An 11,970-nucleotide genomic window follows, 5' to 3' on the forward strand; every position below is an offset into this window, starting at 1 on the left:
GCCGCTTCGGATCTCGCGGAGAAACCCAGTCCGTCCGCCAAAATGGTAGTTTTCCAATCTGGCTTGATCATACATAAACTGTACGAGACTTAGCGGACCAAGCCATCCGTGTAGTAAATAAGATGGTTTGAAGAAAAGTACTCGAGTAATGAAGGAGGGTGTATAAGGCCTAAGTGCCGTGGTGGAAGACAATTCCACCACTCCTCCGACATACATACATACAAACAGATAAATAACGACATCCCATGACTTGGAAGAGTTTTTAACACCAACTTATTTCTATTGGATCTTAACTTTTGACGTTTGGGGAGTACAGTTGACGCCACCCAAATGTGAACGGATTTTGGTTAAATAAAAATTTCATCTGGATTTTATCGTAGTAAATCAAACTTTTCTTAGTGACGTAACACAGAGAGGGTATTCTGATGGATAAATTCGACCAAGGCATTGTCTTCCGCGTCACTGGATACCTTCCCGACACCTTGCCTGATATATCTTTGTAATCTTTGTTCTTCTTGCCAGCGTTATTTAATATAAATATACAACTCTTACTGACATTTAAATCAGCATCCACTTCACTCAAAAACCAATTATCTTCTAATTTAGCTACAGCCCTTGCTCTTTGCACCTTAGTTAAATGCTCCTGCATATTTCACGTTACTTGTTTACTTTTCACTATGTTTGCTCATGCAGCCATTTGCACCGTTGTGAATTAACTTTTCGATTTAATAATCACAAGTTAACCTTAATTATGGATTAAACATAAAAGACTTTGCACCAGTGAATATTATAAGTTTAGTTAACAAACTGATGTTTAAAATTAAATAGGATATGTTGGCTACAATGAGCTACAGGGTTCTTGTGAAATCTGCATTTTCTATTGGTTATATTGTCTGCAATCTGCATCATAACCTGAAAAATGATGTTATAACAAAAGGATAACAAATAATATAACAATTGTGTCAGCTTTCAGAAAATATAACGCAAATTTGAAATCCAGTGATTATTAAAATCAAAATGAGCGAAAATCGTGGAATAAAACGTCCACGTTCTTCTAATTTTAGTAATGAAGAAAAACTCTATCTTCTGAATATAATAAAAAAATATAAACATGTTATTGAGAACAAAGAAACTGGGGTCCACTCATGGAAATCCAAGGAGGAGGGGTGGGTATCTATAGGAAAAGAATTTAATTCCACATCATCAACTTATAGACCTGTAGATGTTATAAAAAGATTTTACATTAATAAAAAGAAAGAGACACGCAAATATGCAGCAAATTTGAGGTGTGAAATGAACAAAACTGGTGGTGGAGAAGCGCCAAAGGTGAAAGATGATCCAATCTATAACTTAACCCTCGATATAATCAATAAAAAAACAGTTTTTGGACTGACAAATAAATTTGATGGTGATGTAAGTATTTGTATATAGTATTTAAATGTTTTACTAAATTTGTAATGTGTTTAGAGTAGCTGCAGTTCTGTAATTACAAATGTGAAGGAAGCACAAAAAACAGACCAATATATAATTGAGGAGGATGGTGATGAAATAGAAAGCGAAATTATTGTCTTAGAAATGGAAAATGGAGAAACTTCAGAAATAGAGACATCGGTATGTAAAACTTAAATACTACTGTAACATTCATTTTTACGTAGATTGATATAGTTACAAAATAGTGAAATAAATAGTTTTAAAGTGAATAATAAGTTAATGCCAGTTACTTAAGTATGTAACGTATTTATCAAAACTTTAATTTCTTTTATGGCTCATTCTTGACCACTCAATATTTGCCTTTGTGCAGCTCTGTGTACAGGTTTTACGAAACAGATTTGTATAGGTAGTTGAGAATCAGATCTCTGGCATTAACAAAGCAATTGATGGTTATAATATAATTGCAAAACATCATTTCAACCTAAAAATAAATAACATATTATTCTATTATTTTTTAAATTTTGTGGATTATCATTTGGTAGATAATGTATAATTTTTATTTTCTAGAAAAATATATTATGTAATGACGAGCACATTTCAAAGAACAGAGTAGACAATTCTGCAGGTAATAGGTGGAGCAGTAGACGAAGACCTGAACTATCAAAAATAGGAAACATTGCTTTGCGATATGAAGAAGTAGCAGAAATAAAAAAAAAAGTGCTGAAATGTCAGCTACAAACTATGCAGGCAGAAAAAGCAGAATTAGAAGAAAAAAATGAATGGGAGAGAAAACGTCGTCAGCTACAAGAAAAGAGAGAGAAAGAACAATGTGAATTAACAAAGAAAGCTCTTGAGCTCGATGTGGAGATAAAAAAGGCTCAATTAACGGCATTACATGCAGTGAATCAAGCAAATCAATAGCTTAAGTGATACTCTTTGTTTTCAGCATTTGTTTGTAAATTGTTTCTTACTACATATTTAGTTCCTGTTAAATTAAATTAGTTTCTTTGATAAATGAGTTTAGTTCTTGTTAAATAAAATATTGTTTTTAACATTCTGTATTATTTACATTGTTTCCTATTAACAGTGACAGTAGTATGTACATTAAAATATAAAACATGATTCATTACTCATTCATGAAGAAATATTTAAAAAACCAGCAATAGTGAGTGTGTATTCAGGATAATATTCTGAACAATAACTTTTAGTGCAACAAAATAAAATCATTTTTGAAGATTTTTATTTAATTTATTTTGAGTAATAATTAAGATGTATAATATTCTTTTCACTATATTAAATATTTTGATTTACAAGAAGATTATGAAAATAATCAGTTATTAAAGCCATTCTTGTAGTACCGGCTACATCTTCACCAACTTCTTCATTAACATCAGGAATTTGCCCATTTTGAATTAGAAGGTTAAGTATATGATCGTCCAATTCATGTGGTAAAGGTGGTGCTTCTTCGTCTCCCATATTTAATGCAATATTATGAAGTACTGACGTGGAAATGATGATTGTTAAAAATGTTTCTAATTTTAATCTGCAGCCATAAGAGAGTATAGGAAAACGCCTCTTCAAAACACCAAACAATCTTTCAATTACGTTTCTTGTACGAATATGGCTTTGATTATATCTTCTCTCGGCCTCTGTGGCAGGAAGCAACAAAGGTGTCAATAGGTATGTTTTATTGGCATATCCATCCCTAAAAGTTCATAAAATACAGAATGAATAATAACAATAAACACTTTAATACAGCTACCTAAGAGTAAACAATTTTGATATTGGTTATTTTCAAAATCCATCTTCAGACGACTATTATTAAAAATTGGAGAATCATGAGTACTTCCTGGCCATCTAGCTACGACATTTAATATTTTCAATCTTGAATCACAGACAAATTGAGCATTAATCGAAAAGTAGCCCTTTCTATTTCTAAACACTTCTGGATCATCACCTCCTGTAAAACCACTGTAAATACAAATATTTTTCACGAAAGTATATTACCTGGAGAAATTATTCTGCAGTGAGTGCCATCAACTGCACCAATCACTCTTGGAAAATTTGCAACATCATAGAAATTTTGTTGTGTGGCCCTTATGCTGTTAATATTAGTCGGCATTGATACATAATTCTGTGATAAATTAGCTATCGCCTCAGACACTCTAACAATAATTCTAGATACTGTAGATAAATGCATTCCAGCAAAATCTGCCACCAAATCTAAATGTCCACCTGTGGAGTACAACCTTAGAGTAACAAGCAACTGGTTTATAGGAGATACACAGTTGTTTCTACAAATAAAATTATTTGTTATAGAAATGGTTTATTACAATATATTTACATCTGTGATCTGTGTACTTACAAATCATATCGATATTCCAGTTGATCTTCTATCTGGACTAAAATATGTACTGTTTCTTTAGAAAGTCGAAATCGTCTTCTAAAAGTACTTGCATCCATTGTGTAAAAGTGATTTACTCTTTCATAAATTTGACGAGGAACACCAAACTGTATAATATTAAGAATTTCCAGGTCATCCTCATTCTTCAACAATCTCAGGAAATAAATCGCCCATTTTACACTGTATTAGACACTATACATATATATTATTAGTTAATTTTAGTCTCAATTTTATGTAGTAAAACTAACCTAAAAAATAACTTAACAACCACTAATCCACACCCCAACCATGGCTTAATTTTAACAACGCCTTAATCCATAAGTTATAGTTAAATTCATTGGTGCAAATAAATTTCAGATTTAATTAAAGTTAAATTTAACAACTTATCCAAAACTGGTGCGAACCACTGTAAGTGACATATATTTGACTACTATTGAATTTTACGACGACCTTGATTTGAAGTTTAAATTACACGGTACAATATTGCCGTTCACATTTGGGTGGCGCCGACTGTACCTAATACGAATGCAATATAGTAATTAACGAAGCAAATTGAACTAATACAAAGGTTGAAGGGTTTAGGTACTATGGATTGGTTTAAAATTATGCAGTTTTAGAGGGCAAGTACTTACGTTAATTCGGGGAACAGATATCGTAATCGTAGGCATGTCAAGCGGTAGAGCTACCAAAATGTAAATAATAATTTAACCTAATAAGAAATACCTGTATATGTCGTGGCGTAGCAATGTATTAAGATTAAAAAAAGGTCTAGTAAGGTAAAATAACGGTTCGCCGCGACCCTACAGACGCCTTTCGCGTTTGGCGTGAAATTATTTTGACGTATATTAAACTGACGTTTCTAACGACATTCGAATTTTCTCCGGGTGGGCGTGTCTTAAAGCTTCAATCTTTACGGCTTGTCTGTCGTCGAGTGGACCACAAAAAGAGGCGAAATTAAATATGAAAACGCGAAAAGAACGTTACAAAAGTGCCCCCGAACGATTAAAGATGATCGAATGGACATCTCGTGCCCAGTCGCACTCCATTCCGCGGTTTGCGAGAAAATAATTCTGTGTGGCAAAGTATACGTTTTCCAGAGAGTCATTTTAACGTATTTACGGCCGCATTTCGAATCCTGCGCGTGATTTCGCGGAAAGTTCTACATAAAAGGTTTGAAAAAGGCATCCGGTCGATAAATATGAGTATTTTCCGCGCGGCTTTAAATAAATAACGTAGGTAAAATGGTTAAATTAAAAACTAAATAGAGGAAACCGAGCGATCGTCGAACCGGATTTTAGGTAGGAAGGAGCGGAAGGACCTCCACCGGTGTCGTAACTGATGTGCCTAAAATATAAATAGTTTTTGTTGTTGTTTACGTTGTTAGGGTAGATGTATGTTTTAAAAAAGACGTCTCCAAAATATTTGCAACCTTTTATGTATTATTGAAGTGGCTAATGTTAAAATATATGTCCAGTTTTTAATGAGCCGAGAGTGTCCTTTATTTTGAACCGTCTAGGCCGGAAATACGGGTAGTATTTCAACGGCGAGGCAACATTTGGCGACCGTGACAGGACTTGACAGTTCGGTGAGTGAAAAACTCTGGACATTTTTCCATTTTCATTGTGTGCCCTTTGAGGTCATAAACTCTGTTATTGTCTATTCGTAATGGTAAAAGAACCAACAGTCGCTATGGAAGCCAAGAAGAAACATAGGAAAGTGCTTCGGGCGAGTTTCACCAAAGTTGCCAACGAATTAGACACTCTGTTACAGGTTGACAAACCTGTGCACTGTGATGTAGAAATTTCTTGGGAATGTCTGAAAGGGAAATTCGATGAATTGCATGCGTGGGAGAATCAAGTTTATGAGGCCCTGCTGGAAAGTGCTACGGAGGAGCAGCTTATGTCAGAAATGGACAGCAGTGACGCCTACCAGAGAAGGTTCACCGAGCTACGTCTGAGATGTAATAAGGTGCTTCTGCCGGGACACGCAACTGCGGAGGTAGATGATATGGTCTCTTTGGTATCAGGAAGTTCGGGGCATNACATAATTCTGTGATAAATTAGCTATCGCCTCAGACACTCTAACAATAATTCTAGATACTGTAGATAAATGCATTCCAGCAAAATCTGCCACCAAATCTAAATGTCCACTTGTGGAGTACAACCTTAGAGTAACAAGCAACTGGTTTATAGGAGATACACAGTTGTTTCTACAAATAAAATTATTTGTTATAGAAATGGTTTATTACAATATATTTACATCTGTGATCTGTGTACTTACAAATCATATCGATATTCCAGTTGATCTTCTATCTGGACTAAAATATGTTGTACTGTTTCTTTAGAAAGTCGAAATCGTCTTCTAAAAGTACTTGCATCCATTGTGTAAAAGTGATTTTCTCTTTCATAAATTTGACGAGGAACATCAAACTGTATAATATTAAGAATTTCCAGGTCATCCTCATCTACTTCAACAATCTCAGGAAATAAATTTCCCATTTTACACTGTATTAGACACTATACATATATATTATTAGTTAATTTTAGTCTCAATTTTATGTAGTAAAACTAACCTAAAAAATAACTTAACAACCACTAATCCACACCCCAACCATGGCTTAATTTTAACAACGGCTTAATCCATAAGTTATAGTTAAATTCATTGGTGCAAATAAATTTCAGATTTAATTATAAGTTAAATTTAACAACTTATCCAAAACTGGTGCAAACCACTGTATATTATTTTTATAATATCTTTGTAGATCAGAAATTCGTCGGCTGTTTATTCTGCAATGCATCTGATTAATGATTATAATTAAAAACCCAATCAACAATTTTTCAAAACTTAACCATACTTTCAGTGTAGCCGCCACACATAAATGTAGTTAAAATTAGTGATGGGAGATTTCGAGTGAAAAATCGAGTGGTACTCGATTATTGAGATCACTCGAGATATCTCGAGATGTTTACTCCCACCACTCGAGTGATTATNAAAAAAAAAAATACAAAGATAATCCACATATCATCAAAAGATACGTTCCTGACTTAGTAATTGTATAGCAACAACCAATATACGTTCAAAATTATCAAAATGAATGTCACACAAGTGGCATAATTTATTAAAGTTACAACACATTACATGGAATATACATAGTAATGGAAGTTTCAGAGCAACCAATGTTATATAAAGCTGTGCCAAAAATACCAAAATGTTTTTACCATTGTGTAAATTGCTGCACTTGCGCACTTTCAAATGTATACTCTTTATATGATTATTTTTGTAACCCACTGAATAAAATTTTCCGCTGAATCCGGAAATGATAAAAAATTCTGATGTATGGATCCCTCCTCACACACACACACCCAATTCCCCCCAAAAATCCAAAAATTCCAAACTGGCCATCCAACCTAACTTTAGTAAAATTCGCAGATTCCGAAAATGGCAAAAAAATTGTTTGGACGTGAGATCCCCCCTACTCATCTGGATCTCTCACTTGCTTCTTTCAAAAATAAAAATAAATACAAATCAGACGCTGCAACCGTTAAAACTTTTATAAAATCTGTCGGTAAGACTAAAACTAAACAATATTTTTGAACTAAAAGTTGCTTTTGCTCGTATACTTAACCTCGTCCCCAGATAACATTTATAAATTCCAGGTTATATCTTACCCTGGGTTGGTAGACGCCTTGAATTGACCCCAATTTGATTGATTGCGGAATTAAAATGCTAAAAAATGTTAGAAAACGCCTTCCATATGCTATTTAGCTACTGAAGAGCTTAGTTTTGGAAAACAGTAAGCTTTCACTGAAAAAAGGGATGGTAACCGTTGCCGGATGCTACGTTATAAAACAAAACCTACACTATACTATAACTTTTGCTTTATTTAAAATACCACGAATGGTCGGGGTGGACAAAAGCAAAAAGTAAGGGTGGCTGATTTATCTTTGAGGGTGGCAAGCCTGCTGTAGACTGAACTTTACTTTAGAGGTTGGCACAAGTGGTAAAGTCCAATCTACTAGCCTTCTGTCGTAACTGATGTGCCTAAAATATAAATAGTTTTTGTTGTTGTTTACGTTGTTAGGGTAGATTTATGTTTTAAAAAAGACGTCTCCAAAATTTTGCAACCTTTTATGTATTATTGAAGTGGGTAATGTTAAAATATATGTCCAGTTTTTAATGAGCCGATAGTGTCCTTTATTTTGAATCGTCTAGGCTGGAAATACGGGTAGTATTTCAACGGCGAGGCAACATTTGGCGACCGTGACAGGACCTGACAGTTCGGTGAGTGAAAAACTCAGGATATTTTTCCATTTTCATTGTGTGCCCTTTGAGGTCATAAATTCTGTTATTGTCTATTCGTAATGGTACAAGAGCCGACAGTCGCTATGGAAGCCAAGAAGAAACATAGGAAAGTGCTTCGGGCGAGTTTCACCAAAGTTGCCAACGAATTAGACACTCTATTACAGGTTGACAAACCTGTGCACTGTGATGTAGAAATCTCTTGGGAATGTCTGAAAGGGAAATTCGATGAATTACATGCGTGTGAGAATCAAGTTTATGAGGCCCTGCTGGAAAGTGCTACGGAGGAGCAGCTTATGTCAGAAATTGACAGCAGTGACGCCTACCAGAGAAGGTTCACCGATCCACGTCTGAGATGTAATAAGGTGCTTCAGCCGGGACACGCAACTGCGGAGGTAGATGATATGATCTCTTTGGTATCAGGAAGTTCGGGGCATTCTACGCATCTAGGGGAAAGTGGAAAAGGTAAGCGCAAATTTAAACTCCCGCGAATCGAATTTAAACATTATGACGGTAACGTAAAAGACTGGTTAGGGTTTTGGTCACAGTTCAGAAAGGTCCATGAGGATCCCGATATAGACAGTAGTGACAAAATCGAATATTTAATACAAGCCACAGTACCGGGCAGTAGGGCGCGGCAACTTGTAGAGAGTTTTCCTGTGGTAGGAGAAAACTATGGCAAAATTGTGGAATGTATGCAGGCTAGGTTTGGTAGGGACGATCTACAAATTGAAGTACATGTCAGGGAGTTATTAAAACTAATTTTGGGTAATACAAGGTCTTCCCAGAAATCAGATATCTCCAAGCTTTACGATGAGATCGAGACACAACTTAGAGCGCTTGAAACGGTAGGAATAACTTCGGATAAATATGCAGCAATGCTCTTTCCACTGATTGAGTCATGTTTGACGCAGGATTTGTTAAGAATTTGGCAGCGTTCATCTTATAACTCGTCTCAAAACGGTGCCGATTCTATTAGGTCTTTAACCGCGGATGCTACACTTGAAATTAAACTTAAAAATCTTATGAGTTTTTTACGAGCTGAAGTAGAAAACGAACAAAAGATCTGCTTGGCAAGTGAAGGTTTCGGTTTGTTAGACAATTCTGTTAGGTCAGGCAGTAGTGTTGATCATAAAAAGAAGTCTGCAAAAGATCTCTCAACTGCAACAGCGGCTGGGCTGCTAAATGCTTGTGTTGCCAAGTGTATCTTTTGTGCTGGATGTCACAGTAGCGATATGTGTTTCAAAGCTCAAAAAATGGGTTACGACGAGAAGAAAAACATTATAGCAGAAAAGAAAGCTTGCTTCAAGTGCCTAAAAGTTGGACATCAGTTAAGAAAATGCCGCAGTCGATTGAGGTGTGTTGTCTGCGGACAATCACACGCACCATTGATGTGTCAAAGCTTACCTAGCATCAAGCAAGAATCCGATGGTGCAAAAGCTAAGGATGCAGGTGGAGATCAAGTTATGACAAATCAAACAAGCAAACAAGTTTTCTTACAGACACTGCGAATTACTTTAAAAGGAGCTACTGGTACAAGAAAGGTTAGAGCCTTGATAGATAGTGGATCGCAACGATCATACATATTGAAAACTACAGCACTAGCGCTTGGTTTGAAGCCTAAGCGAATTGAAAAGATAGTGCATTGTCTATTTGGCGGTCAGATGTCTACCGATACGCATTATTGCTATGATGTTGCTATGGTTAATGGGAAGTACACGAAGAATTTTGAAGCTTTAGATCAACCATACATATGCAACGAAGTCGCTCCGATTTTCAATGGTCCCTGGATGGAAGAATTTAAACGTTTGGGGGTTAGTATCAGCGATTCAGAAAACTCTGACCCTATCGAACTTCTGTTAGGAGCAGACATTGTTGGGTCATTGTACACCGGGAGACTCCATAAAATACAATGTGGACTGACTGCAATGGAAACCAATCTTGGGTGGACAGTAATGGGCCGAGTCTCAGGGTCCAATATTCGATCCAATGAGACAATGACTGTTCTATCTCTATTTGCAAATCCCTCAATCGCAGATTTGTGGCAATTGGATGTACTGGGAATACAGGAACCCACTGAAAAGAAAACTAAACAAGAAATGGCTAATGCAGCGAAGGACTTGTTTCTTCAAACGGTTACCATAAACATGGAGGGGAGATATGAGGTTCGGTTACCATGGATTGAAGGACATCCCCCGTTACCAACGAATCACAGTGTTGCCAGAAAGCGGGTAAGAGCTATTATGCACAAATTAGAGAGGGATGGCTTAACCGAACGCTACGATCAAGTTTTCTGCGAGTGGGAATCCCAAGGTATAATCGAGCGAGTTGAAAGAGAAAATTATGGTCACTTTTTGCCGCATCGACCAATATTGAAAGAGGGCTCTACCACCGCGATAAGACCCGTATTCGATGCTTCAGCACAAGAAAAAAACAGTCCTTCTCTAAATCAGTGCCTGGAGAAAGGGCCTAATTTGATTGAATTGATACCTTCTTTATTACTCAGATTTCGTGAATTTAAAATCGGTGTCATTTCAGACATAAAAAAGGCATTCTTGCAAATTAGTGTGCATGAGAAGGATCGAGACTTTTTAAGGTTTCTTTGGATTGATAAGGAGGATCAAGAGTTTGTTTATAGGCACAGACGTGTTGTGTTTGGTGTCAACTGTAGCCCGTTCTTACTTGGAATGACAATCGAACACCATTTGAAAAAATGCATGGATAATTGTGGAAGCATGGACGCTGAATATTCTCGGGAAACCATTGAAAGATTATCCAATAGTTTTTATGTTGACAACTGTGTTACGAGTTTACCAGATAAGCATAAATTGAATAACTTTATAAAAGGATTTATATCTGCAGTGGCGGAAGGTCAGTTCGATTTGAGAGGCTGGGAATTTTCTGGAAATTCGGACTGTGAAGATTTCAGTGTTCCTGTTCTCGGAATGAAATGGTTCACTAAACGAGATGTGTTGACAATCAATGACAATCTTTTTAAATCTGCTTCAGATGATTCAGCTGTCACAAAAAGATTGATTTTATCCATGTCACAGAAGGTATTTAATCCTATAGGAGTCACTGCCCCAACTACATTGGTACCAAAATTATTGCTGCAGAAGTTGTGGGAAAAGCAAATACCTTGGGATACGCCGGTTGACGATGAAGTCGCAATTGCTTTTCGAAATTGGCTCACAGGATTACCACATCTTCTCGAAGTAGAAATTCCTCGTTGGATTTCTACCGGTTCTAAAGATGTACAAAACTTGAGCATCCACGTCTTCTGCGATGCCAGCCAAAAAGCATATGCTACAGTGGTATATTGCAGAGTCGAAAAGGATAAAAATGTATCCATACATTTATTGGCTGCAAAATCTAGGGTTGCGCCATTGAGAAAATTAACAATTCCGCGTTTGGAGCTTATGGGAGCAACAATAGCTGCTAGACTTTATAAGCAAGTTGCGGATAACCTTACAAGCAACTTTGATTGTTTTTTCTGGTGCGATTCATCAACTGTTATAACATGGATTCAGAGCCAGGAGGAATGGGGAACATTTGTGTGGAACAGGGTTAATGAAATCAGACGATTGACTCCAGCAGAACAGTGGTGTCATGTACCCGGAGCATATAACCCTGCAGATCTTCCATCACGAGGTTGTTCTCCCAAGCAACTTTTGGAATCGAAATGGTGGGAGGGTCCTAGTTGGTTGTATCAAGATAGAGCAGATTGGCCATCCGAAAGACCGATTGTTAATGAGGAAGAGATCGCCGGAGAACGAAGAAAGAAGCTAGTTACAGTACTTGTAAATACAGAACATTCCGATTTTTGGCATCTATCT

At 36.4% G+C, this 11,970-nt stretch overlaps 3 protein-coding genes across 3 annotated transcripts in view; 2 read left to right on the forward strand and 1 right to left on the reverse strand.

Annotated features, from left to right (window-relative positions):
- Positions 1–1,293: 1,293 nt before the first annotated feature.
- LOC108909247 lies at positions 1,294–2,396 on the forward strand. The gene is made up of 3 exons (XM_023454437.1): positions 1,294–1,413; positions 1,604–1,651; positions 1,999–2,396. The coding sequence occupies exons 1-3, from the start codon at positions 1,294–1,296 to the stop codon at positions 2,350–2,352; spliced, it is 522 nt and encodes a 173-aa protein (XP_023310205.1). The 3' UTR covers positions 2,353–2,396.
- A 708-nt stretch (positions 2,397–3,104) lies between these two features.
- Positions 3,105–3,894, reverse strand: LOC108909248 (putative nuclease HARBI1). Its single transcript, XM_018713515.1, has 4 exons — positions 3,797–3,894; positions 3,439–3,725; positions 3,194–3,391; positions 3,105–3,136 (listed from the first exon to the last, which is right to left on the reverse strand). Exons 1-4 carry the CDS (start codon positions 3,892–3,894, stop codon positions 3,105–3,107), a joined length of 615 nt encoding a protein of 204 aa, XP_018569031.1.
- A 4,302-nt stretch (positions 3,895–8,196) lies between these two features.
- LOC111691493 overlaps positions 8,197–11,970 on the forward strand; it is a 28,685-nt gene continuing 24,911 nt past the window's right edge. Inside the window, exon 1 of the mRNA XM_023454438.1 lies at positions 8,197–11,934. Within this exon, the coding sequence (XP_023310206.1) occupies positions 8,197–11,934 (3,738 nt within the window). The remainder of the gene's footprint in view (positions 11,935–11,970) is intronic.

This window comes from Anoplophora glabripennis, unplaced genomic scaffold, assembly GCF_000390285.2.
Source record: "Anoplophora glabripennis isolate ALB-LARVAE unplaced genomic scaffold, Agla_2.0 scaffold235, whole genome shotgun sequence".
Taxonomy (NCBI): Eukaryota; Metazoa; Arthropoda; class Insecta; order Coleoptera; family Cerambycidae; genus Anoplophora; species Anoplophora glabripennis.

Bases quoted from the DNA above. Each gene is read 5' to 3' on its own strand.
- LOC108909247 (XM_023454437.1), top strand. From the start codon at position 1,294: ATGAACAAAACTGGTGGTGGAGAAGCGCCAAAGGTGAAAGATGATCCA. The intron at 1,414-1,603 runs GTAAGTATTTGT...CTTCAGAAATAG, and splicing joins CAAATAAATTTGATGGTGAT to AGACATCGGTATGTAAAACT. The intron at 1,652-1,998 runs GTAGATTGATAT...TTTATTTTCTAG, and splicing joins ACTGTAACATTCATTTTTAC to AAAAATATATTATGTAATGA.
- LOC108909248 (XM_018713515.1), bottom strand. From the start codon at position 3,894: ATGGATGCAAGTACTTTTAGAAGACGATTTCGACTTTCTAAAGAAACA. The intron at 3,726-3,796 runs GTAAGTACACAG...TTTTATTTGTAG, and splicing joins CTGGAATATCGATATGATTT to AAACAACTGTGTATCTCCTA. The intron at 3,392-3,438 runs GTAATATACTTT...GTGGTTTTACAG, and splicing joins CTGCAGAATAATTTCTCCAG to GAGGTGATGATCCAGAAGTG.